Source organism: Diplotaxodon limnothrissa, linkage group LG1, assembly GCF_057381915.1.
Source record: "Diplotaxodon limnothrissa isolate DT_005_m linkage group LG1, D_limnothrissa_male_GT1.1, whole genome shotgun sequence".
Lineage (NCBI taxonomy): Eukaryota > Metazoa > Chordata > Actinopteri > Cichliformes > Cichlidae > Diplotaxodon > Diplotaxodon limnothrissa.
This window is the reverse complement of record NC_140596.1, coordinates 5,136,446-5,162,734: the sequence shown is the minus strand read 5'-3', so window position 1 is coordinate 5,162,734 and position 26,289 is coordinate 5,136,446. Positions and strand designations below refer to the sequence as shown.

The 26,289-nt window shown below is 39.1% G+C and overlaps 2 protein-coding genes across 2 annotated transcripts; both read right to left on the bottom strand.

The window, feature by feature from the left end:
• Positions 1–3,876: 3,876 nt before the first annotated feature.
• On the bottom strand, positions 3,877–18,156 carry LOC146639298 (adhesion G protein-coupled receptor G1-like). The gene is made up of 12 exons (XM_085351587.1): positions 17,990–18,156; positions 17,611–17,665; positions 16,775–16,859; positions 16,504–16,632; positions 14,566–14,715; positions 14,434–14,488; positions 14,263–14,354; positions 13,497–13,615; positions 7,679–7,959; positions 4,519–4,612; positions 4,088–4,416; positions 3,877–4,001 (listed from the first exon to the last, which is right to left on the bottom strand). The coding sequence occupies exons 1-12, from the start codon at positions 18,045–18,047 to the stop codon at positions 3,877–3,879; spliced, it is 1,572 nt and encodes a 523-aa protein (XP_085207713.1). The 5' UTR covers positions 18,048–18,156.
• A 3,689-nt stretch (positions 18,157–21,845) lies between these two features.
• On the bottom strand, positions 21,846–25,940 carry LOC146639297 (adhesion G protein-coupled receptor G2-like). Its single transcript, XM_085351575.1, has 4 exons — positions 25,796–25,940; positions 23,007–23,112; positions 22,047–22,375; positions 21,846–21,958 (listed from the first exon to the last, which is right to left on the bottom strand). Exons 1-4 carry the CDS (start codon positions 25,923–25,925, stop codon positions 21,846–21,848), a joined length of 678 nt encoding a protein of 225 aa, XP_085207701.1. The 5' UTR covers positions 25,926–25,940.
• Between the last annotated feature and the right edge of the window lie 349 nt (positions 25,941–26,289).

The following is a 26,289-nucleotide window of genomic DNA, read 5'->3' as shown; positions in this document are numbered from 1 at the left end:
AGGTTTTTTTTTTCTAGGCAGTTGCGGTATGGGTGCAGGCTCCGGGTGGAGCCAGGAGTTAATATAAAGCACCTTGAGGCGCTAGTCTTGATCATTTATACAATTATACTTTAAAAAACAATGAAATAACGGTCACACAGAAACAAAAGTCAATTACTTGCAACTAAATAACTATTATGAGATGATGTTTTGAAGAAAAAGGAAGTGATCAAATGGTACTGCTTTCCATATACGCAACAGATAAGAAGAAGTTAAGCCATAATTGTCAGGAACTGTTGAGAATGATAGGTTATCAAGGAAGTGAAACCTGAACTTGCATCTTATTATTTTTCTAAAAATGGCAACCAGAGTGTGCAGCAGTAGGTCAGAGGGTTCTCGAAACGTCTACCGCTCCACCATCGAGAGCGTTCTGACTTACTGCTGCACACTCTGTTTCAACTACTGCACCGCGGAGGACAAGAGGAAAAAACACGTGGGTGGGCAATTGGCACCATACTAACTCCCCTCAGAGACATTTATACTGGCAGACTTCAGCAGAAAGCCAGCATCATCATCAAAGACCCCTCGCACCCTGGACATTTGCAAAATAAAATTCAATATTTAGTATTTACTGTTATTTATGCTTAGCTAGATTATTGCAATGGTGTTGTGTTTATTATGTTGCTCTCTTTTTTGCTTGTTTTCTCTTTTTATTCTTCTCTCAACAGGTGATCCAGGTGATTTTTTTTAAGTGCCATTTCTCACTGTCCCTCTTCCCCTCTGTTTTTCTTTCCCTCCCTCCCTCCCTTTCTTTCTTTCTTTCTTTCTTTCTTTCTTTCTTTCTTTCTCCCAGTCATGTCTGTAACAACTGAAAATAAAACCAAGGTCAATCAAATGGACCAATATGGCAAGACTGCGATGATCCACTAGGTAAAGTAAATCCGTTGGGCATCTTTCTTGGCCTTCCGACAGTAATTCTGATGGCTAAAGAACCAAACGGGACAGGCAAAAAAGAAGAGAGAATTAAATCGTCTTATAGGCAACACGGTCCATTGAGGGAAAGTCAGTGGAGTCCGTTCAGTCTTGTAAATATTGCGGAAGAATTCATGATTCAAATCTGAACTTTAAAAACTAGCATCTGTCATATTTAAGGAAACTTTCATTTCTACACTGATAAAAATATGAGTATTCTATTTTATTATGCTTTTATTGAATGTGTTTTGTCCTTTCCCCTGGTATCAGAGCTCGGATACTGACAGTAGTGGCCAGAAGTTTACATACGCTCATCACTGGCATGAATGTCAGTGGTAAATTTGGTCTTTTAATTATTTATTTGAATTGTTTTTTAAGTTATTCTTTAAGTTAAATTATTCAGATGTGTCACCACTTTCTCGAGGTCTGAGAATACCTAATCTGTCACCCTCATATGAGAGGAAATTGGTTTGGATGATTACACCAGGAATCCTCACACAATAACATGCATGCAGAGTGACATGTCAAAGATCATATTCAAGAGACAACCAGCACATGTAAGATTTCATTTATAATACATGATGTGAATCATATTATGCCATTTCTAAAAGATTTGATGAAAGCCCACAATGTAAATAGCTGACCTGACTGGCTACCTCCCTGGAATTTTTAAGGCAGAGGTAACAATGTTTAAAACAATAACAATAATAATATTTATATTTATAACAAGGTGCAATAATAATTAATGTGCAATAATAACAGTGTGCAATACAAATACACTTATTCTTCTTTTTTATACTAAGTTAATATACTGTGTTGTGTTGTTTGTTGCGTTGTGATGTGTCATATCGTGTCGTGTTGTGTTATATGTAGTGCCGACGTAGGACAGTTTTCCAATTTCATTGTACTACTGTACTATGTATGACTGTGCAATGACAATAAAGAGTTATCTTATCTTATCTTATCAGTGTAGAAAAACATCTTAGAAGATGTGGACAGGGTTCTGCGTAAGAGAGACTCAGCAGGCTTCCTAGCAAACTGTTTCCTCTATTTCCATCTATAACCTGAAACGTGTTTCTTGGTATATCCTGTGCTAAGCTTAAACAACATCACACACTGTTTGATCCAAACAGCATGTACTACATAGTGATGTTGCACTACTCCTGACAGTTTCAGGAGCTAGGGGTGGGATATAAACACCTTTATCAGCAGGAGACAGAAGTGCATCATTGGCCATCCAGGTAAAAAGCAGATCATGGAGTCATGCATGAAATGCATGAGCAATTCATAAGAGTTCAGTATGGGGGCCCCACAGGGAACGGTTCTGGCACCGTTCCTCTTTACCATCTACACTGCAGACTTCTTCTACAACTCCACCCAGTGCTTCCTGCAGAAGTTCTCTGATGACTCTGCAATAGTTGGCCTGATCACTGATGGGGACGGCAGGGAGTACAGACGACTGACCCAAGGCTTTGTGGACTGGTGCCTGCAGAACTACCTCCAGATCAAGACCAGTAAAACCAAGGAGCTGGTGGTAGACTTCTGCAGGCACAAACGTCCTCCACTGCAACCACTGAACATCCAAGGTATTGATATTGAGACTGTGGACAGCTAGAGGTACCTTGGTGTTCATCTGAACAATAAACTGGACTGGACTCATAATTCAGACGCCCTATGCAGGAAAGGGCAGAGCAGGTTGTACCTGCTGCGGAGGCTCAGGTCTTTTGGAGTGAAGGGCCGACTCCTGAAGACCTTCTATGACTCTGTGGTGGCCTCAGCCATCTTTTACAGTGTGGTCTGCTGGGGGGCAGCATCTCTGCTGGGGACTGGAAGAGACTGAACAGGCTGATCAGAAGGGCCAGCTCTGTTCTAGGATGCCCTCTGGACGCAGTGGAGGTGGTGAGTGACAGGAGAATGGTGGCTAAGCTGTCATCCCTGTTGGACAACATCTCCCACCCCATGCAGGAGACTCTGAGAGCACTGAGCAGCTCCTTCAGTGGCAGCTGTGGCACCCACAATGTGGGATGGAGAGATTTTGCAGGTCTTTCCTCCCTATTGCTGTCAGACTCCACAACAAAGACTTCAACCGATCAAACACACACATCCACACATGTGCAATAGCAATAACACTAAGTACAATACTCTTTTCTGGCATCGTTGTATTATACTCAATTGTATATAGCATTTGTATTCTATTTTATTCAATTGTATATAGTATTTTATTTTATTATATTCTATTGTGTACAGTTGCGCACAGTATCTATTGATATCTTATTCCAGTGTTTTTCTTTTTTCTAATTTTCCATGTAACTTTCCACTCTCCACTGCTGTAACAAAACAAATTTCCCACACGTGGGACTAATAAAGGTTATCTTATCTTATCTTATCTTCATGCATAAAAAAAGAGGAAGAGTGTCTCCTGTGGGTATTGCTGCCACCTTGTGGCACCTGCCACCTGGTTAGACTTCTTATGTCAGGTCATGATGATGGAGTTGAATATTAACAGTATCAGTATCTGGGAAGAATTGGGGAGATTAAATACAATGTATTTTAAAATACTCTTAATGTATATAGATCATTTAGAGATTACTCTAGTTGTTTTTCCTTTTTACCTGAAAGCTGCTATAAATAACAACTTAATTATAAGTAGGTACAGCACTAGGAACGATTTATCAGAAAGACCTCAAAGGGTGATGCAATGTAAACTCAAAGAGCCACTCATTACAACCAGGTTATACAGAAGAGCATCTCTAAGTGCACAATACATCAAAAAAAGCAAACAAAGCTTCAAATGACGCGTCAACTATTAAATCAGTCGTCGATTTTGATAGTCGACTAATCGTGGCAGCCCTATTGGTTATACTGAACTACATATCAATAGAAGCGCAACACCTAATATAGGTCATGGATAATGCATTAGTCTTTTCAGTTTCTGCTGTTGAAACTAGTAGTCATCATTTTCTGAGAGGAAGAGTCTCTGATTGATGAGTTATTTTCAGGTTGAGATTTTGACCAGGCCATCGCCACAGACCACAGGAAAATAAATAGACCTGTGAAGAGAGAGACATAGTTTGTCAGTTCTTCTATTAAATGATCAAAGTCCAGTTAATCCTTGACATGATGATCACATACTAACCTTGAAGGGAGTTCAATACGGTGAATACGTAGATCCCAGCGAGTGAAACGTATGTAGTGCTGGCTAACCCCCAAGGTAACCCAAGCACACAGCTGAGGCCCAGCACTGTGACACAGTCCTTCCATAACCTCTTCTTTCTCTCTTTGTTTATCTTCTTCCAGTCACTGCTGCTTCCAAAGCTTCTATCACCCCTTCTTAGCTCCAACATCTTAAACACCACCAGCCCCAGCATGCAGGCATTGAACACAACCACCAAGAAAGGAAAGGCCACGGTAGTGATGTAGCTGACTACGAGGAGCTTTTGTTCAGACTCGTTGCTCATCCAGCACCTGCTCATTAATAAAGAAATTAAAAAAACAGCATGAATTTGCTAAGAAATAAAATCTCCTGGCTCACTCTAATATAAAATGATACCAAAGATAGGTTCTTACATGTGTTGTGTTAAATTGCTGTTGCTGTATTTCAGAGTGTATTTGCCATAAACACGTGAAATCCCACAAACAGCTGCAACCAGTGTAGGAAAACCTGAAAACATGGAAGACAGAATTAATGTCAGCTGAGTGTTCTTTAGGACAGCGTGAGGCATTATTGTCACTGTTCCTCTGCTTTAAGGTCCCTTTTCACATTTACCCCCCCCCCCCCCCCCCCCCCCCAAAGAATGTAAATTTCAGTTCGCATCACCTCAGTAAGACCATGTGAAAATTAAAACAAATCATCCAAGGTGAACTTAAACATCTTTGTTGCCCTTTTGTTAAGACATAGAAAAACGCACCAGACAAACATACTGCAAAAGGAAATGGTCGCCTTAAATGCATATATTGTATAAACTCAAAATGCGCATTTCACTTAAGAATTAAGATGTGAAAATGTGATCAGATCAACTTGTTAGATATTCATTTCCTATTGAAAAAAACAAACAAAACAGAAATAAATAAGTCTTCTCATCAGATATTGATGCTTCTTTCCTGTATGACACAAAAAATAGGAGACAGATGTTTGTTTGTTTTTTAAGTTAATTCCTAATAAAACTAACTGTAAGATGTTTAACTACATTGCTGTTTGCATTATTGCTGAAGTCCTAAATGATCACCTTTAAAGTGTTTGTGCTAATAACATCATGTACAGTCAGACAGGCATGGAGAACAGCACTGACTGCAAGAGGCTTTGAATAGATCACATAGTTCAATTCAATATATAAGACTTTAAGAACGCACAAGCATCTACTTAAAATTTTTTATTTAATCTATCATCTATGATATTATCACGTACAATTCTAATGCATTGTGGCGAGCTCAGACAAGGAGGAGACAGAGGGATCGTTTGGTCTTGCTTCCCACAGAGTTAGCCAGGGAGCACAGCCGTTTATTAGCATTCAACAGGAAACACAACGCTGCTAACTCAACTGCTCGGCGTAGCTCTAGCATAACAACAACCACAAGAAAAAGGCGCTCTCTCCACCCAGAAACACACAGTCGCAGAGAGAGAGAGCATCACCTGTAACCATGGCAACATAACGCTGCCGCCTGGAACAACAAAACATAGCTGTCAAACCCCAAACAGCCCTGACCCGCTACAGTATTTTGTTCATCTCCCTTAAATAAACAGGCAGCCTTAAAGTATGAAATATTCATTTATAAAAACACATATAAATGTATCTACTGTCTCAGTGGCTGAGACAGTAGATACAGGCCTTATTGTGGCCTCATTGTGAGCTTGAAGACATTTATAATGTTTAAGTAGTTTAATGTGTAGGTGCTGACGATAATCACATTGTGAATGAAAGCCGGGGAACTTTGGTAGCAAGTGGCTATTCTTTGTGACCGAATGGATTGGTCCCTCATATTATCATTATTTCACCCAAAGGCACTAAGTTAATACTTAGTGCCTGTAGAAATACATAGAAATATAAACAGTACTTGGTGACAACTTTGCTTTTAGCCTTTAACCCTCTGGGGTCCAGGGTATAATTGGCCATTTTTGACTACTTTTTATTTGGCGTCTATATTTCACCTTTAAAAACTGTTTATCTTGCCCATCTGTTATGTTCTCATTTTGACATACTGTATAAGCACAACTGATCTAAATTCAGACTTGAAATGCAAATAGAAATTGTACATTTAAAAAAAATATGCACAAGTTTTGCAAACAACAAAGTTATATGGTACTATTTACACCCCAAAATGCAACCAAGGCTAAGACGTTTTTATATAACCATTTAAAACTACTTACAGAACAGTAAGGTGTTCTGCACCAAATAGGAAGGCACACAAATTCTTTATGCAACTCCAAAATATAATTTGTATCCACTAAGACAGAGGAGAACAGCACAGGGATAAACCTGCAGGTCTGACAGCAGGTGTGTCACTCCTGTTTTCCACCTGGAGACAGCGTTTACACTGCGATCTGCCTTTTGTGGCTTTTTTGCAGCAACTGTGACATTCTCTAGTAGAAGTGACTCACAAAACAAAACAACGACTACACTACACACTAACTACACAAGATAACACACTAACGTGAGACTCCAAACATGGTAAACGTCACAAATCTATCACGTATCTATCAAAACTCACTTTCTCTTTCTTTCGCTCACTTGCTCTCTCTCGCTGGTGTCACTCCTAAAACTTCCCCCTCTTCCTAAACAACCAAATGCCACATTTTTTGATTGGTCGAAATGGTACATTTTTCCACCAATAGGGAAGGAGTATTTTTTCTTTTCCTTTTTTTTCACTCCCAGGCTGAGAGTGATTGCTAGTGCTGTTTGTTCCCCCTGCAAACACCACTGTTTTATTAAGAAAAAAACATTGCGTGTATTTTTTATCATACCTCTGGTTTTACATGGCCGATCAACACAATTTAAAAACTGGTGTATAGTTTGAAGTCCGCACTTTCGACCCAAATTGAAATTTTGTTTTTACATTTTGCGACTCATTTTATTTCTCTATCTGATAAGAAAACTATTCAATCAGAATGTTATTTGTGGTGATGACATACAGTTACACTTTCAAGCACTTTTAAGCACCACATCTGAAATTCAAGCACTTTTCAAACCTTGAAAAGACAATATTAAAATTCTATCATTTTCAAGGATTTCAAGCACCTGTACGAACCCTGTCCTTAAAATTTTGTGCCCCATGCTGACTGCACAGGTGATCTTACCAACAGCTGTTGATTCTAAACAACAGAATAAATTAGAATGACTAAAGCTGAACAATATACAATCGTCCATATCAGATCGTCTGTTTCACAGTATTATTATCTGAACTTAAAACACATCTCTCTTAGACAGGCTTTTCAGTTAAGGCCTAATTTATAACAGTGTAATTTAATTACTTTTAAAATACATACAAGACATTTCATGATTCGTGATTTTTTTAAGTAGTTTTGTACCTATTTGCCCTAGTGTTTGGTCAGTGTCTGTTGTGCTTAAATACAGTAGGTTATGCAAATAAGGCGAATTTACTTGACATCACAATACATCAGAATAAAGGGTTTAAGCCTTTATTGTGATGTAACACTTCAACACAATCCACTTTCATTTAAAGATTTGTGACAGTGTATTGCAGAGCAGCGTCCCACCTAAACGACACTCACCCCATCCAATCAGGCTGAGTTTGAGCAGGTACCTCCTCACATAGATGTTGAAGACCCGGATGAGCAGAAGGTAGAGGTGGAACCCCTCCAGAGCACTCCAGGTCAGGGTGGCCAGCAGGGACCAGTGTAAAACCAGACCCAGTACCAGGCAAGATGAGCCGTCCTCTTTTTCCTTCAGTAGTTGGGCCAGGAGGCTGGACAGCAGGAAGGTGAGATGGAGGCAGAACATCGCCACTGTTAGCTGCATGTGCAGACTTATGGATTTCTCAGGATGCCGCCGACTAAAACAGAAACAGAATTATTCTCTTGTTGCCAACTGTGGAGATAGTGGATATTATCTTGCCTTTTTAGATGTGAGATGATGGTAATAACTCCACACTAATGCAGCAGATAAAACAATATGTAAGAAAGGCCATGAGGCTGTAGCCTCACTTCTCTAATGGTCTCTTAATAACTAGATGTAGCCACAAAGTTCACTTAATACCACACTTTGAGTAGCAGTCGCCTCATTTGCATCATATAATGTTAGAAATGTAACAGAATATGGGTTGAACTGAAATGGGAAAATCAACAAATTCATTAAACAAACAAATTACAAAGACAAACATGACAAAATCACTCTCAGGCAGATATATTAATGTACACAACATTTCTTTAATTAATTACTTTACAAATTTCATTCACAATCACATGTTTTTTTTTCTACCATTAATATTATTGAGTTTGTTTTCTTAATGTTCAGGGGTTTTTTTATGGCATTTCCAGGCCCTCGTAGCAGTGTTTCTTTGAGGCTACTTGACAGAAGATGTCTCTGGGGAAGTGACTACATTTTGTTTATACCAGTATCAACATGTTGAAAAAAAATAGTTCCCAAAATGTAAGCAGCAACTGAGCTTTTGTGACGCAATCTCTGCAACCTCACACTGTCACTGTCACGGACCCAGCTCTGGAGGACTCGGGGTCCGTGAGCAGTTTTGACTGTTGATGTTATTGTTGTTATTATTATTATTTTGGTGATGTGTGTGTTTTTCTGCACTGTGCTGTGTTAGTCTGTGTCCCACTCATATGTATAGGCAGGGTATGGGTGTGTATGTCTGCGGGTGTGGCTGGAGGATGGAGCTCAGCCACCTGCAGGCCTGAGGGGTGTGGCCCTGCGGAAGGACTGGCCACACCTGAAGTTCATGCCACACCTGTTGGTGATCAGGGCTCGTCGGGGGAGCTACTTAGGAGAGAGTTGGAGCTCCCACCGGCGCGGGATCATTGAGTTATCGTACCAAGTCAGTGTGTGTGTTAGCTTAGGTCTGTGCTGTGCGTATATGCCCGCCGAGGGTTAGTGTTGACGGCTGCGTCTCTGGTTTCCCTACAGGAGGAGGAGTGGTCCGGAGAGGCAGCACGCACGGGGGTGCGGAAACACAACAGCGGGGAGCACGAGCACAGATATCGGAGGGAAGCACGCACACGGGGTTCGAGGGAGCAACGGGGAGTTATTGTATTTACAGCCTTTTCACTGTAAATAAAGAGCACTGTTTGCATCACAGAGTCTGCGTTTTGGGTCCTCCTTTCCCCACATCCCCACGGTCTGCCAGCCAGACCGTGACACACACGCTCATCATTCTTTGCAGAGACAACTGTTAAAGGAAGAGGGATGTTTCTTTATACAGGGAACCCTGACAAAAGTTAGCAAATACATCTGTAGCAAAAGTTCGACCCTTTAGTTCATAAACAGCACAGTAGGAACTCACAGTATTTGTGTCCTCAGAGGTTTTTGCCACAAACCAGACTCAGATATACTCTGTCAGAGTATTACAGGCTATTAGTAAGTTCTTTGGTGATGCAGAGTATGAGTGCATTCTATTTTATTTTATGTAATTACATTGCTGTGGAGACACACATAGGAGAGTTAGTCTGAGTCAAGAGTTTCTTCTTTCCCTACAGAGCTCTACAGATACCAGCTGTTTATGTAAATGGAAGCGGTGTAATACTGCAAACATCAGGATATGTACTGCTGCAGTGGAACTGTGGATAAATTCACTCCATGTATTCTATTTGCCAAACAACAACAGTTGTTTTATACAGCAGTGTTTAATCATCCACAAGTCAACATGTCAGCTACTCCTCAGATAATCGCTGACCTAATGCACAAACTGGACTCTATTTGCTCCATTTGCTAAATTCCTCCTTGTGAGACTTTAATTGTTGCAATTTAAAGAAGACTCTGCAGTTAGCAGAAGGTACAGCTATGACTTCATTTCATCAGAGTACTCGGGAAGACCAAAGTGAGTCAAAAACAGCTCATGACTTTTTACAGAAAGTACTGTATCACATTGTGCAGAAACTACGGCCTCTCTACAGGACTTACTCAATTTAGCAGGATTGAGTAAATAATCTTGGTCTCACTTTTGACCTGTTGCCACCTGAGAAACAGCGTCAAAAGCAGTTTACTTCTCAGTGCCATAACAACATTGAACCTCAAGATATACTGCCCCCCTCGATTCCCCTAGTACCACCACCTTTTCCCACTCCTCTTCTTCCTGTAATAAGTTGTCTTCTGTATAATATCATAGCCAAAACTAATATTGTGAAAAAACGGGAAATACTTGCACCATCATGCTACTCCATTACATTTTATTAAATGTATGTATATTAACTGTATGGGTTCCCTTTGCTTGTCTTTGCCTGAAGGGCCACCATGCACCAGGTGTCATGCAAAGCTAGTTATCCCTGACAGAATTAGTTTCTCCCCCGTTGGGAGCGCAGGAGACACAAATGCTGTAGGAGATAACTACCTTGGCACAACAGGTGTCAAAGCACACCATTTGTTAATTTTTTAAGTACTGCCACTGGATTGTTCAATCAACTTTCTTAATGTGACCGGCTCCCCTCTACCTTCTCACGCACCTTGTGAAAAAGTTTATTGTGGAAGAAGTGGTGAAAAGGTGGAGCTGGAAAGCTGAGAGAAAACAATAAAAAAAACTAAACTAAACATAAATGCAGCAAAATGTGTCAAAGTAACGGCATGTAAGCCGTCAGGGTTGCCTGACTGTGAACCAGCAACAAATAGTAACCAATCCTTACAGGTTGCTGGTGCTGCTGCTAACACCAGCTGTGGAGAAGTGAGGAAGCAATGGAGGAATGTGAAATGAAAAAATGTTTTTTTCATACTAGTGAATCTTTCTCAGAATCATTTTGTCATGTCACTAGAACAGGCTGAAACCATCTTGAAAATGGTGAATATTAGGACAGCTGCTGGCCCCCGATGCCATCTAGCTCAGTGAGGATTTTTCTACAATCGTACAGAGATGTGTAGAGGGTGGAAACATAACCAGCATACAGAACAAATGAAATGTAACTGATGTGAAGTCATTTAGAAAAAAAACATATTAATCACAATACTAAAAAAAGATGCAAGAAAACTAAATGAGTTAAGATCAGCTGTATTTACACATCTTGTGATAAAAAAAAAACTGATGAGGTTGTGTCCTCAACTGATGACAGATTAGAGCCACTGCTGTTTGCTTATAAAGTAAGCATTGATATAGATGATGATAAGCTCATTGTTCTAGATCATACAACATATAAGCATCTTCTGCTTTTGATAAGGTGCAGCCCCATGTACTGATGGACTGACTGGCCTCTGAAATTATTTTACTTGATCAGATTTTAATGTTACATTTGAATTTTTTAACTGAGAAACTTGAATGGGATTTCTGTAAAATGTCCAACCCTCTCAAACCTATCAAACTCCAGCTCTCCTGAGGGCTGTGTTTTTTCTCCTCTGGTTTTTATCATGTACACAGACAGCTCCTAGACTTGAAGTTTCCTGATAACACTGCACTGCTGCCTCCTCTTCAGACCTCACAGTCAGGTCTGGCTGATGCTTTGCCTGCATTTGTTAAATGTTCGGAATGACGATTTCCTTAAACTTAACGTGACTAAGAGTGGGTCATTAATCACTGATTTAGGGGAAGACAGCTGGAAGCCAAAGGCTAGTATGAGCATCAGCCAGGTATAGAAGTCCAAATTGTGCATACTTTGCTTAAGAAGCAGTTGGAAACAACCTGGTACACAGCAAATCCAGCATGTCCAAATTAACACTGTCGGATTTGATTTCAACACTATTAAAGTGTCTATATGGGTCCACACCAGAGAGTGTTAATTTAACTCTTTTTGGAGAGTTGGTACGTTAACTCTGATTTAGTGTTAAACACCAAATCTGTCTGGAGTTGATAATTTAACACTTGGTGTTAAGAGTTTATATATTAACTCTCAAAGAGTATTTTAGTTTAACTACGTAAGAGTTATCTTCTAATTCATTCTAAAAAGCGGGAATTTTACTGTTCTGAACTTCTAGAAATTTCTTTTGGAAATAAACATTTACTAAAAAGACGCAATGGTTTTTGAAAAACATTTATTCAGAACTGTGCACCACAATTTCAAAACATTTTCTGAAAGATGTAACAGTATACATATTCTCACTTTCATTAGAATTTTGTTTATCAAAAGGTCTGACATGGTAAATGCAAATAACAGCATTCTCATCACTTATTTCTTCAATACAATATGCATGTCCTTCATTCATCCCTTTGTGGAACTTCAACGCACTTCTGCTCTCCCCCATATTCCATCTTCACAAGCATATCCTGTGCGGAGATTGAATAAAAATTAGTTGACACTAATTAATGGCACAAATAATCCAGTAAACAATTGCAGCACAGTAAAAAAAAAAAAGGAATCCTCTTTGAGCCATTACTTGTGTAAAGTATTTTCCCAAAAGACAAGGACACAGGCAACAGGTAATACTGAACTAAATGTAAAACCTCAACCTTTTTAATTTTTACCTAAACCGTGTGCACAAAACTCTGGAGGGATCTATGCTAACGTAGAAACCAGTCAGGACGTCAGCTACTGCTGTTTGCTCGTTTTTTTTTATGGGCGATCGTTTTCAGGCTTCAAGTAGCACCATTATACCAACATTTCACATTCTAGACATTGTTTTAGGTGTATTTGACCAAAAGTTTGACTGAAAATTCACATGCAAGCTTTTTTCAAGGCTGTGGTATTTGCCGCAAACAATACCTTTCAGCTAGCTAAAACAGAATGTTATGCTATCACCGAGCAACATGGCTAATGCCTTTCACACAGCTTTGTCTCAACTCCAAAGAGCCACAGAAGTAAAAGCTCATGATAATAATTGAAACAATCTTTGAAAAAATGACTTACCAAGCATGGCAAACAACTCAAATATGTAGAGCAAAATGTTCTGAAATGGCTTCACTTCAGCTTCGATTGGAGCCGTGCTGGGGGCGGAGTCTGTGAATTTACTCTATTGGTGTCATAGCCCCTCTAGGAGTTCAGAGTTAAGAGGTCAAGAGTTAATGTTTCCATTGTAACACCTCCAGATTTGACAGAGAAACACTCATTTTTAACACTCGATTTTAACTACTATCATTTTACACCTCAGAGTTACATTAAAAGAATGTGACTCTACTTAGAGTAAAATTAACTCTACTTTTGCAAGAAGACTATTAACACCAAAAAATTTAACACTTTTGAATTTGCTGTGTACTTCCTTAATTTCTTCATCGTTTGAGATGCAAAATTCTTAAGAGTATCGGTTTGTTCTTATTTTTTCATCTCTTATTTTCATCTGCTCATGTTTGAGTGTGGGTGTTGTGGTCAGAGACCTTATCACTGAGCTGCTGTCACTAACGAACTCAATAGCTTTTATACAGTCTATTTTCTCCAGTTTCTCATTTGATCACAATTGGGAACTGAAAACTATAAAGTTTTAAATGTGAATAATATGATATCTACTCACTGTAGATAAATATAGATGAACAAACTGATCAGTGCGAAGGGGGCGGAGAATCCTGATCCAATGTAAGTGATGTAGTTTAGCTTGTCGGCATCAGCTTTTGTCACCGATATTCCTGGATTCTGCAACATAAAAAGATGAAGTTGTTGTTTTGAAATGTATTTTACATAAGAAATTTGTTTTAGTAGTAGACCAAGATTTGTTAATTTATCAATTGCTAAATTTCCATGTTAAGATGGCAAGACATTTTGGTGCAATACATGGTTGGGAATGTATCGGTTGGTTCACCCTTCATCACAACTATATGATGAGTTAATTATTTTTGTAAGTGATCCATGTGCTGGCAAAGCTTAAAATTAGAGTGACAGGTGTGCTGACCCATAGCCTTAAATTGTGACTTGATGCCATGGTGGCTCCCTCTATCTTTTATACAATCTATGTGTAACACACTAGTTTGCTCATAGAATAGAATAGCCCTTTATTGTTATTTTACATGCACAACAAAGTATGTGTACAGTGAACTTATAACTATAATTATAATTTAAATATCATAATTATCATCTTTGAGTGTATTGCTGACATTTCAGTTCTGGTCATTTGGTTGTGGAAAGACTGGAACTAAATATGTGGCTATTTATACAGTATAAATTTGAGACAGCCTCTCAATTCAAATTGTTTATCAACATGTTTATCTAATTAAATATTAATTAGATAAATATGGTGTTTGCCAAAGGCTTTTATCATATGTAGGAAGAGATTTTCAGCTCACCACAAGCACAGCAAAGAAGCTCAGATGGTTGCAGCTGCAAATAAATTCATGTGCCGTGTAATTTGTGTCACAGCCTTCATTGCTCCAGTAACCTATAAAGAAAACATTCGGAGTAACTAAGTCATTTTATTTAGAAACAAAAACACTGAAGGTTGACATCTCCAGTAGTACCTGTTCCATCCTTTGCTGATGTTTCCTTCCAAAATACACACGTTCCACTTTCAACCTGGAATCAAAATGAACGGTAAACAGGTTGTTACATTTTCTATTTAAGATGTTCGTCCAACACTTTTGTCTTTTTACCTCTTTGTTGTGTTTGAAGGTTAACGTGATGGGTTGTGAGAGATTCTCGACTGCATGGTTTCCTGCCCGCACACATACGGCTGAGTCCCTAAATACTTTGCCATTTCTGCGGTGAATTTGTGGTATCCTACTTCTTTGGGGAGGACTCAGCTGAAAGGACGGCACATGACAGTTATGTTAGTGGCGCCTCCACCAATGAGTGATTTTATTAAACAAAAGTCTAGCAGTGTTGCCGGGTCTCGACTAACTCAGGCCACTGTTAGAAGTGATTGTGAACTGGCACTCAGGCGGACCACCTTTTCACAGAATGCTCTGTCATATCAGGGAGTGAGCTTCTGGAATAGTCTTCCACTGTCAGTGAGGGAAAGTACAAGTCTACCCATCTTTAAGAGTCACTTAAAAGGGCGGCTGAGGGACACACAAACATGTGATCATGTTTAATAATCATGTTTTATATTGGACGTGAAAAAGAGTTAGTGTATTACAAAAAGGGAAACAACTGTTAGTGCAATGGGTGAACGCAATATCACGATGGTCAGGGCATGTACAATACTGGGGTTTGTGCAATATAATTGATGTGTTTCCGTTATTGTCATCTATACTGTCCTCTGTGTCCACTCTCCTTGTCATTGTTTGTTCTAGTATAATGTGATCACTGTTTTTGTCCTTGTCACATGACCTGTAAATAGTGTCTCTGTATGTTTTTACTAACTTGTGTTTAACACCAACCTGCCAGAGGGTCTGCAGATGGAAATTAGCCCAAGCCTATAATCTGGCATATTTACATTTGTTAAAATGTTCATTAATATGTATTGCCCCTCTTTCTAAAAAATAAATAAATAAATAAAATAAATAAAATGTTAGGGTGGGATTAATATGAAAAAATGTATCTCAAATCTCAAAAACTAATCTAGCCTTTAATCCTGGCAGAGGACTTGTAGTTAAATTTCAAGATATTTTTTTTAAAATGTTGGCTAGTTGTAGCTACAGTTTGTACAGCCACAAGCGCAGTTTTATGAACAAAGTATTTGCATTTTGAAGATTTCTTTTATATTTCTCGCACTTACATGTTTCAGACCATTAAACAAATTGTAATTGTCATGATCCTGGGTCCTTTTGACCCAGCATTTTGTGTTTTCTCTTCGATTTTGGTTCTGTTCTTCCTTTGTTTAGTGTTTACTCTGTTCTGCCCGTGTGTTCCTGTTTTATTGTGAAGGTCTGCGTCTTATGTGAGTGTTTTCAGTTTGCCTCCCTAGTCTCGTTATGTTAATCACTCCCAGCTGTGTTTCCCACCTGTGTGTAATCTCCCTGTGTTCTCTGAGTGTATTTAAGTTGTATTTTCTGTCTTAGTAATTGCTGGTTCGTCTGTGTTGTTTCCCCTTGGTCTCCCTGCGTCTTCCCATATGTATTTCTCCGGACCTCCCTGCATCCTCGTTCTGGTTTGTCTTATTAGTTTACCCAGTTTAGGTTTCCAGTTTCATGTTTTGTCGCCACCGCTGTTTGTACTTACCCACCCCTGTTAATAAACACTCACCTGCACCAGAGCTGCTGCCTTTTGGGTCCTTCCTACATTCCACACGGCTTGCCCCGGCAATCCGTGACAGTAATATTAGGTAAAGGTAGCCAAAGATTGTTGTTGTGAGTAGCCTTTTTATAGAACTGTAGTCAGAATGCATTACTTTTCTGAAATAAACATTTTAAAGTCTAATAAAGTTGTTTGTACACTGGTTGAGGAATTTGTCATATAAGACAAATATAAGACAAACATTTTAGACTAAATTAAAGCAAACATTTCTCATTGTGGCCCTCAGTGAAAACAACTCTTTATTAAAGGAGCAACTTTTAATCATTTTTCATGATAAGCAACAGCTGATTGTGAAGAGACTCTGCTCGTGGGAATATTTAAGTTTTTTTTCTGTTGCTTTTAGCGTTACCAACCTTAAAATAACTGCTGTTTATTACAGAGGCCACCACCAGGACATCCACCTCAGGCACATTTCCTATGCTTCTCTGGAGAGCTGATGATGGGATGTGAACTCTATGTTCAAATGTAGGACTCACATCAACCTAAAAAGCATACACGAAAACATAACTTTAAAAAATGTGTTGGTTGTCAGTAATTAGAGTTCATTAATACAAAAATACAGAAATTCAGATCAAATGTAACTTTTTCACTTCTAAAAAGCACTTCAGCTCCAAATGACCTCACCTCTTGAAGCGAGTCTACTTTGAGTTGTTTGATGCCTGTCAAGGAGCGGCCTGTTTTGCAGGTCATAATTCGATCCTCGTAACAACTACCAACAGATATTTAACATAGTTCAGATATATAAACATGCAAACAGGGATATAACTGAGGATAAAAAAGACAAACTAATGCAAAGAGATGAGAAGTAAGATCAATTATTTCATAGTGGACCTTTCTCTGCTATTTGATTACTTCATTTGTTCATGGATATACATTTAAAGGAGAAAAAATGAAACTGCAAGAATTTGAGATGAACAGAAATAGATTCTGTTGTATTTGGTTTAAGCATCCTTCAGTGCTTTTCAATTTGCACAAAATAATGCTGAGCTGTGAAACTCTGACAATAATTAAATAATAATGTCCATATTATCACAGTATCACATTCTACAGCTTTGTCAATTCCAAGCAGCTAACAAAATCCAAAAAGAAAAATAAGAAAGAAATATAAAAAGTACAGTAAATCATCCAAATAATGTTTCTAGATAAATCAAGTATGTAACAAGTTTAAATACACGCCAACATACACAATACACTTAAACAATAATACAAAATTATGGTTATTCCAAAGTGTTACACTGTGTTCTTGTTTGAAACAGCAGTATTTGTTACAATGAGTATATGTTAGAGGCTGTATACTAATACTCTAATGATTCTTATTTGATGATGAAGCCATGTAAAACCACTGAAAAGCAGCCACTGTTGAAAACAATTAACAAGTACTGACAGCATTTATTCATTCATGTAGGACAATTTATTTTTCACAAACAGGAATGCGACATGTACAGTAGAAGCTGCATTACCCTATCCATGATGGGTCACTGTCTCGGCATTCTTTAAGAACATTTTCACAGAAGTCTGTCAAAGTAAAACACACAGAAAAGGAAAGACCAAAATTAGCATAATGAATACATTTAAACAAGACTGGAAGCTGATAAAACGTCTAAGTGGCATCTAACTCCAGAGACACATGAGAGACAAGATGTTATTTTACAAGTATTTGATCAGCACTTGATAAAATTGCAGGTAGTTTTGTGAAACTGGTTGACTTAGAGTCTTTAATAGCTATTGGTAACAAAGAAGCTGGGTAATTTTACTTTTTCAAGGATTCATGACTTTGAGATTCACTTCACAAGTATACTCCTTTCAACATAAGAGTGATAACATGGTAGGTTTACTCACCAATAGCTCGGGACATAGAAAAACAGAGGGCTGTTGTGATAAAAAGTATAATCCACATTGCGTCTCACTCATCAACAGATATAGATTTGCTGTAAGAGGTCCAGAGGGTATTTTTCTGTCTGGTTGACGTTTGCTGAATGAGGGGGAGTTTCATATCTACATATATCACATGCTTTAACAGATCTGTGGTTCACAGCTCAGAAAAGGAAATGACTCACATCAGGCAATTTCTTTCAGTGCTACCACAATAATCAAGTACTTTTAAGTACTAAAGAAGTGCTGATACTTACAGCTTGCTGAGGAAGTAAAACAGGAACTTGCGCCACACCAGTTCTACAGGTTGCAGCACACAGTAAAATAAGATGCAAATCTTTGAAAATAAAGTCTTTGGAGGTAACTGGACTGCTGTATTTTTCTATTCTTCCTGACCTGTTTCTCTTTACATAGTCTATTTCATTTCTAATCAGAATAGCTCATGTATTATTCCAAAAATTCCGTTAGTAGTGGTTTGCTTTAAACTTACCTTAGATCTAATGAGGTTTGGTGTGATGGACTTGTGGTATTACAGGTTTATCATTTTAAGTAGTGGCAAGGAAAGTTTTCTGTTCTTCCTCTGCTAGTGGGTAACCAGATCGACAAGAAGATGTGTCAGACACCTTCATAAAGACATGCACAAATTATTCAAAATTATATATCAGGTCTAAGAACTTCAACAGATGTCATGAAAAGTGTAGCACTCCACCCGTTATACTGAGTCTAAACCCTCTTACATCAGTTTAGACCCACTATTTTGGGTGTTGGATTAGTTATTGCATCAGATTCCACAATGGTTTTGGTATGGACAGGAATCAAGGAAACTAACCATAAACCCCTTGCCTGCATGTTACACTTAAACACTAATGAAAGAATTGATCCCAGACAACTTAAGCACAAGAACAGAACATTTACTGTACTTTGGTGCAGCATAAAAATGTACAAAAACACACATTTTTTATAAATTCAAATGATATCACAGTTACTTTAGAAAATGAAATATCCATCCATCCATCCATCCATCCATCCATCCATCCATTCGCTTCCGCTTATCCTTTTCAGGGTCGCAGGGGCGCTGGAGCCTATCCCAGCTGTCATAGGGCGAGAGGCGGGGTACACCCTGGACAGGTCGCCAGTCTGTCGCAGGGCCAACACACAGGGACAGACATTCATTCGCACATTCACACCTATAGTGACAATTTGGATTATCCAATTAACCTATCCCCACAAGAAAATGAAATAGATATTTTAAATTAAATAATACCATATGAAATATTATTAAGCAACACAGAAGCAGGTTATCACATCTTGGTGGTGTTGTGCCAAAATGTGATTGCCTGTCAAAAACTGATTTTCGGTATTTACCAAGAAGCGATGGCCCGTAGTTACACTGCTACCCCCCCCCCCACCCCCCCCCCCCCCCCCCCAAACAAAAAAAAAACAAAAAAGCAAACCACACTTGTTGGCCTATGCTATGTGAAATGTGTCAAATATATCCCTCATGAATGATATCAAGTCATCTTGAGCCACAAACAACATTCCTATCACAAGGTAGAAGCCACAATCAGTTTTTGGCAAAGTGCCTTTTAGTTTACTGTCCAGTTAAAAAGTCTCGTTGACATTAAAAAATGGCTTTTTAAGAGTAATCTGGCGAAGAGGACAACAGAAATTGCAACAAATATAGCAAGAGTTCTATAAAGATATTTTAAGTGGCCAAAAAGTACTGGACTGGTTATGTATGTACAGTAACATACATGCAGTCATAAAGATATAAAGTCATAACTGTTATTTTATTTTTATTTTTATGCATAACCCCTTTGTAAATCCTGTTCACTAAAGTCCCTTGACCAATATAAGTAAAGACACTGCACATAAAAATGGAAACACAGTGGCTCTGTCGGTGGCTGCTCACCAGTCCACTGAATCCAGTTCTCGGCTCCTCCTGAGGACACTGCGCTGTCTGTGCTACAGCGCGCCAGCAAGTCACTTTACAGCAGTCCATATCAGGGTCCGCTGATCAGACGAGTTGTCGCGACCAACCTTTAACCTTAGCAGTTGCAGTTGAAAACACCTTTCTACACTGTGGTGCGACTCTCGGAAATGTCACCTCACACTGTTAACGTCTGGTCACACACAAACAAAGCCAAGTATGTCGCACGTGTTGAACTGACACCCGTGTGTTTCTCCGCTATACGTTCTCTCCTTCTCAGTCTCCGCTCAAAACTAATATGCTACCTTCACAGATCTCTAGAACATTCGAAGTTGCATACGAGGGAATTATATTTTGTGATTCATATGATAGTTTTGTTGCTCTAATTAACTACATTTACCTTTGTGACGTATTAAAATGCATATTACATTTAGATTATATTTAGATCACATGGGTTTAACTGTGAATACCATATATTATTGTTGCATTTAATCCCATGGGAATTTTGAGTACTTACTCCGGAATTCTCATCTCTTACCTTTGGCCCCTTTGGCCAAACCTCAGAGAACTATTACAACCCACTGAGGTTGAGAAAAGAACTGAGGATTTAAACATGTAGAAGTTAAGAAAGTTGATTTCTCTAAAAAAATGTCAAACTGAAAACAGACCACTGTTGCACCCTTTATTTGAAGTCTGGCATAAATGGTGCATTAAATGCTGTAATAATAAAAATTGAGTCTCTCTGGACCACACCAGGAAAGGAAGAAAAGTTAAATCTCCATAAGGAGTTCATTGCAATGGATCTATTTTACTCTTTTTCCGGATCTTTTCCAGATGTTAATATTAGTTCACTAGCTCAGCTTTGCAAAATCCACAGTTCGGTAAATTGTTTATCATATGCATGGTATTACATATCTCAATGAATTCTGAATAAATCAGTCAGACCGACTTATCACACTGATGACATCACTATATTATAAATCGGTCTTATAAAGAATTGTTATCTATTTAACAGGGGGTTGTCCAAAGGTCACTGGGCTATTGGTGCATGTGCTGAAATGAAAGCACAGTTAACCTAACATTAACCTGGATGGATACAGAGATATTTTTCACTAGCATATTACATTTTGAAGAAATGGTCTAATTCTTCAGTGTGTCGTGTGAGAAAGTCTGAAAAGGGCAAAGTTAATCATGTGTTCAGGCCCATAGAAACTTAACAACACTTCAGTGGGGTGGTTGTGGTTCATGTGGTAGAGCAGATCAGCTACTGATTGGAAGGTTGGCGGTTTGATCCTTGGCTTCCCCAGTCTGCATGTCAAATATCCTTGGGCAAGATACTGACCCCAAGTTGCCCTCTGATATGTTAATTGGAGTGTGAATGTAGATTAGTTTGCACTTGAGCTTAGAAGTGCTTGGGTAAATGAGGCATGTTGTATAGAGTGCTTTATGTACTCCGGGAGAGTAGAAAAGCGCTATATAAGAATCAGTCCATTACCAGTCTACCATATATCATGTACAACTTTATTCAGAAGCATACATCAGAATATACTTTAATCTCTAAGGAAATTATGTGGGTTATAGTTGCTCCAAGACACTAACAGTAACAGACTAAAGTAATTAAATATGTTACAGAGTTTTTTTTTTTTTAAAAATTAAGAAATAGCTCTAATATATACAAATTGCTCAATTATACATATCAAGAATATTAGAGGTAAAATATATATGATTGACTAAACAGAAAAAAATAAATAAACAGAATATAAACAGAAAAAATATTAAATCATATAGACAATACAGACATACTATAAAGCAATAGTATTTAAAGTTTCAGTGTGTTTTTAAATCTAACATAACAGAAGATTACATGTAGAGCAGAAATGGTAGAGAGTAACTCTAATCAGATTTGATTTCTGTAGTTCTCACAGGAGCTGAAGATGTTCGGTCCTCCTTAGCCCTCTTTCTCTGCTTCTTTGCTGACAGACAAATCCACAGGAAGATAAAGAAACCTTATCAAGAAAACCAGAGAAACAAATGAACAGATCAGACACAAAATGCCCAAATCACTTGCACACAAACACAAACCACTAAACTGACCTTGTGTGGAGTTGAGGATACAGAAAAGGTAGAGAATGGGGTAGTTGATATATCCAGAACCCAGGAAGGCCAGGCCCCAGGTGGTACCCATCAGGCAGGTAAGACCAAACAATGTTAGGCCACTCTTACAGGATGCGTTAAGCCTCTCTCGGTCTCCCCACAATTTCCCCTTAGCTGTGGCTCCTGTCTTTAAGGTAGTCTGTAACACTTGTTTCATCTTACATATGCTAGAAGCCACTGCCATGAGAATGCCAGTGTTAAAGATAAAAACAAGGGTGAAATATACCAGGTTCAAGGAGTAGAAGAAGGTGTCGTCAGTGATCCAGCAGCTGTAAAACAGGCAGAGCTGTCAAAGTACAGTTTCAAAATCTGTGGCTGCATAGTCTGCCTACAGTCCAGCATACAAAGAACAGAAACAGTATAATTTCATAATGATATGAAACTTGGTTGTTGGTACTTTATGGTTTCAGCAGTACGCACTTCTTTGTAAGACAGATCTTACTTTAATAGGCAGGAACATCCTGTAAAGAACATTTTTTCCAGTGCGTTATTTAATTTATTTGCTATCCTGATTACAAACTACATAATGTTCAGCAGGTTTTTAAATATGTCTGTGTGGCATGAAAATTCTCACCGTGGCTACGTCTACACTAGCCTGGATAAATTTGAAAACTAAAATGTGTCATCGTTTTCGAAAAGGCTCCGGGTTCGTTGTCTACACTGCGACGTGAAAACTGCATTTTCAAATGTATCTGCTTTGGAGAGTGTTTTCAAAATGCTCCATTTGCCAGTGTGGATGGAAGGCCAAAACGCTTTCAAATAAAAACGTATTCATGTGGACATGGCCTGTGTCATGTGTAGCAGACAGGTTGCCCTGCAAACTCAGTCATGGTTTTGGATTCCTATTGCTAAAGGCGCATAGTGCTAGTTTATAGTCTTGCCAAAAGCAGGTTTACTTACATCGAACTAGTTTGGTTGGTGTCAGCCATGGTCATCTGTTTAACTCCATAAAACTGTTTGCAATCCATCACTCCTACAGAGACTGCCACAATTACAGCAGGAATACCTAAGAAGCACACAATAAGACACAGACACAGTTTAACACCAAGTTATTTACTATCAAAGAGGCACCCAGCATATGAAAGACTTCATTCATAAGTTTAGGGAAATCTGGCAGTCAAGTGAGTCTGAAGAAGTCAGACATATTTCTAAGAGATGTTGTTCAGTTTTAACAGTGTTCATTAATCATACAGTGAATGTAGAAGGAAATCTCAAAAGGGGTGGCTACTAGGGCTGGTATTGATATTCTTTAAGCTGGCATACACTGTGCGATTTTTTTCAGTCGCGTTATTCAGCTTCTGCTCAAACTTCACAATTGACTCAGAGGTGTTACATCCCCCAGGAGGATGTCTCTTCTCCCTACTAACTCTTTGTTTCGTCTAGGCTCCACCTCCTCTGTCCTGATTGGATGCTGCTCAGAGTCCGGCTAATTGTTAATCAGCAGAGCACTACTTAAGGCCTGTGGAGCTGTGCTTCTGTGCCCTCTGGCCATTTTGGTTGCCATACCTGTACAGGCTGGCATGCCTTTGTGATTTGTATGAGCATTGTTGTTTTCATGTTCAGACTGCTTGTAGGGGAGAGCTGCCTTTTGTTTTGACATCCCGTTTTCTCCTGTTTATGTGTTGTTAGGTAGGTTATGGTTATAGGTTGTATATTTTGTTTTCTTTGGAGTTAGGTAAGTTTCTTTTATTTTTACATCAGGGATGTTTTGTTTGTTATGTTGGCCATGGCTCTCCCTGAAGTTATACCTCAGTCTGAACCCAAATCTCATCACCAGCATTAAATAAACCTTTTAAAGTTACCATCTTGGCTCCTCCTTCACTATCCACCTTTATGTTCGTCCCTTCAACCCCCTAGACTAGCCAGGGGACGTAACACAGGGGTTAATCGTTCGTAGTTCACGATGCAGGTTCACACAGATTTCGCAGCTGCTCTGTTCCCAAGTTCTACTGCGTGACTGACAGCCTTGAGTTTGAAATCCGCTTCATAATCATGTCTCTTAACAGGTGTCATTTGTGGTCCTTATACACACACAATATGGCAATATTACGTTGAAGCACAGTACGTATCACTCTGCGAGGCTCCTGACTACGGTAGCCGTAATGCTCCGACAATTCCAGCAAGTGGTGCAGCAATGTAGCTTAACAAAGTCGTACTAAAACATTTTTGACAGATTTCTGAGTGCTGTGTACCACATAAAATCGGTCCGTGGTCAGTAAGCACAACCAGAATTTATAAATAAGGCGCACTATCGATTTTTGAGAAAATGAAAGGATTTTAGTGTAAGCTTATAGTCCGAAAAATACGGTATACGAGTTTGGTAAGGTGGTTTGTTTCGGGGCAGGAGGCTGGGAGACTTTGCGGTCTACAGCACGCAGTTTCACACAGTCTTCATTTTGCACTTTATGGCGCTGTTGTAAATGGTGAAAATACTATTAGTCCTCCAGCCTTTAGTCGGGATTAGGGGTGGGTTTTGATTATCGATTTATTGATTAAAATCGATTCTAGCTTGGATAGCGTGATATCGATTCATTAAAATGCTGAATCGAATTTTAAATATACATTTATTTTGCTCGAAACGCCTGAATCTCAGGTTAAACATCAAAAAACTTCAACAACCACCAAACAGCTAAAACAGTAAACGACAGCAGGTACAGGGATTCTGCACAAAGATGTAAACACAAAACGCGGACCCACCGACTGATCAGAATCAGTGAGATGTCGCCTTTCTCACCTGACAGCACGGGCATGGACACGCCGTCGGGGCTGAAAGCCGAAAGCTTTGTGTTTACGTCCTTTTTGCGCTCGATTCTGATGCTGCAGGTTTTTATCTCTCTCCAAACAATATTGACTGAACCAGCAGCAAAAGAAGATCGCTTCACATTTCGCTTCACATAAACATCGTCATGAATTCCCTCTGACTTTTGCTGTTTTGCTTCCACCATGATAAAATCATGCTTAGTGCAGAGCTCTCTCTCTCTCAGGAATTGTTTCCCGTCTAAAACGCTCTGTTTTCTGCATTATTCACTTGCTTCGCTCTCTAATAAAACCTCTGTAACTTTGCTCTGCTTCACTTCAGTAGCATCAGTTAATGTTCATATGCTGATTAATGGTTTTCTTGCAAGCAGTTGATCGTTGTTTACGTGCCTCACCCTCCCTCCCTCCCTCCCTCCTTGTTCTCAATTCTTTAACTTCCTCATTTCTATTTAGTGCATGGGGATCGGCCAGGCCTGGGAGCCATCGCCAGTCCCCTTCGAGGCCTTCCCCAAACCGCAGCTCAATTCGTGTCAAAGCATTCACTTTTACCTACCAGTACTTTGTCAAACCTAATATGAGGACGTGGGCCCAGCTAGTGAATTCAGTGAAGTAGAGAGGGGAGTCAGAGTAACGTAGCGTAGGCAAAAGTGGGAGAAAGAGAGGTAAACTTGCAGCTCCACAAGTATAATTATAACATAGCATAGACTATATCGATATAAACAATATTGTCACATCAAATATCTCTTATAAAAATATATCGATATATTTAAAAACTTGATATATCACCCAGCCCTAGTAGCTACCCATACTTTCACATTCAATAGTGATTGCAGCCATTGTCTACATGATCTCTGGTTCAGTGCAAGTTTCCTCATAAACCCTTTCCTCTTTTCTCATGTAGTAAATACCGTTGAAAATTTTGCAATACTCACCCCAACCCGCAAGTGAAAGTTTCAGTAGGTAGTGTTTGTAGTAGGTGTTAAACACCTTGATCAGCATTAGATAGAGGTGAAGTCCCTCTATGGCCATCCAGGTGAAACTGCAGAGCAAGGAGTAATGCATGAATGCTGCAACAAACACACACACGCCCTCTAGGTCCAGTGTAGCTCCCCACTCAGTCAGCAGGAAGGATGAATTGAGCAGAAACAAGGCCCCACTCAGGGATACGTGAATAGATAGTGAGTAGTCCAGTTTGTGGTTACTGAAGAGGAGACAAATAAAAAAACAATCAGATATGTGAAGTCCACAGACAAGCACATTATTATGCATGCTAATTTTATGATACATACCGACTGAAAGCATACATCAAAAGAGACAAAGCAGTAAAGAAAGCTGACAGACCGCAGCCTATGTAACTGATGTATGACAATATTTTCCAGTGGACTGCTGCAATTTGACCGCTTATCTGCAAAAGTGATGAAAATTG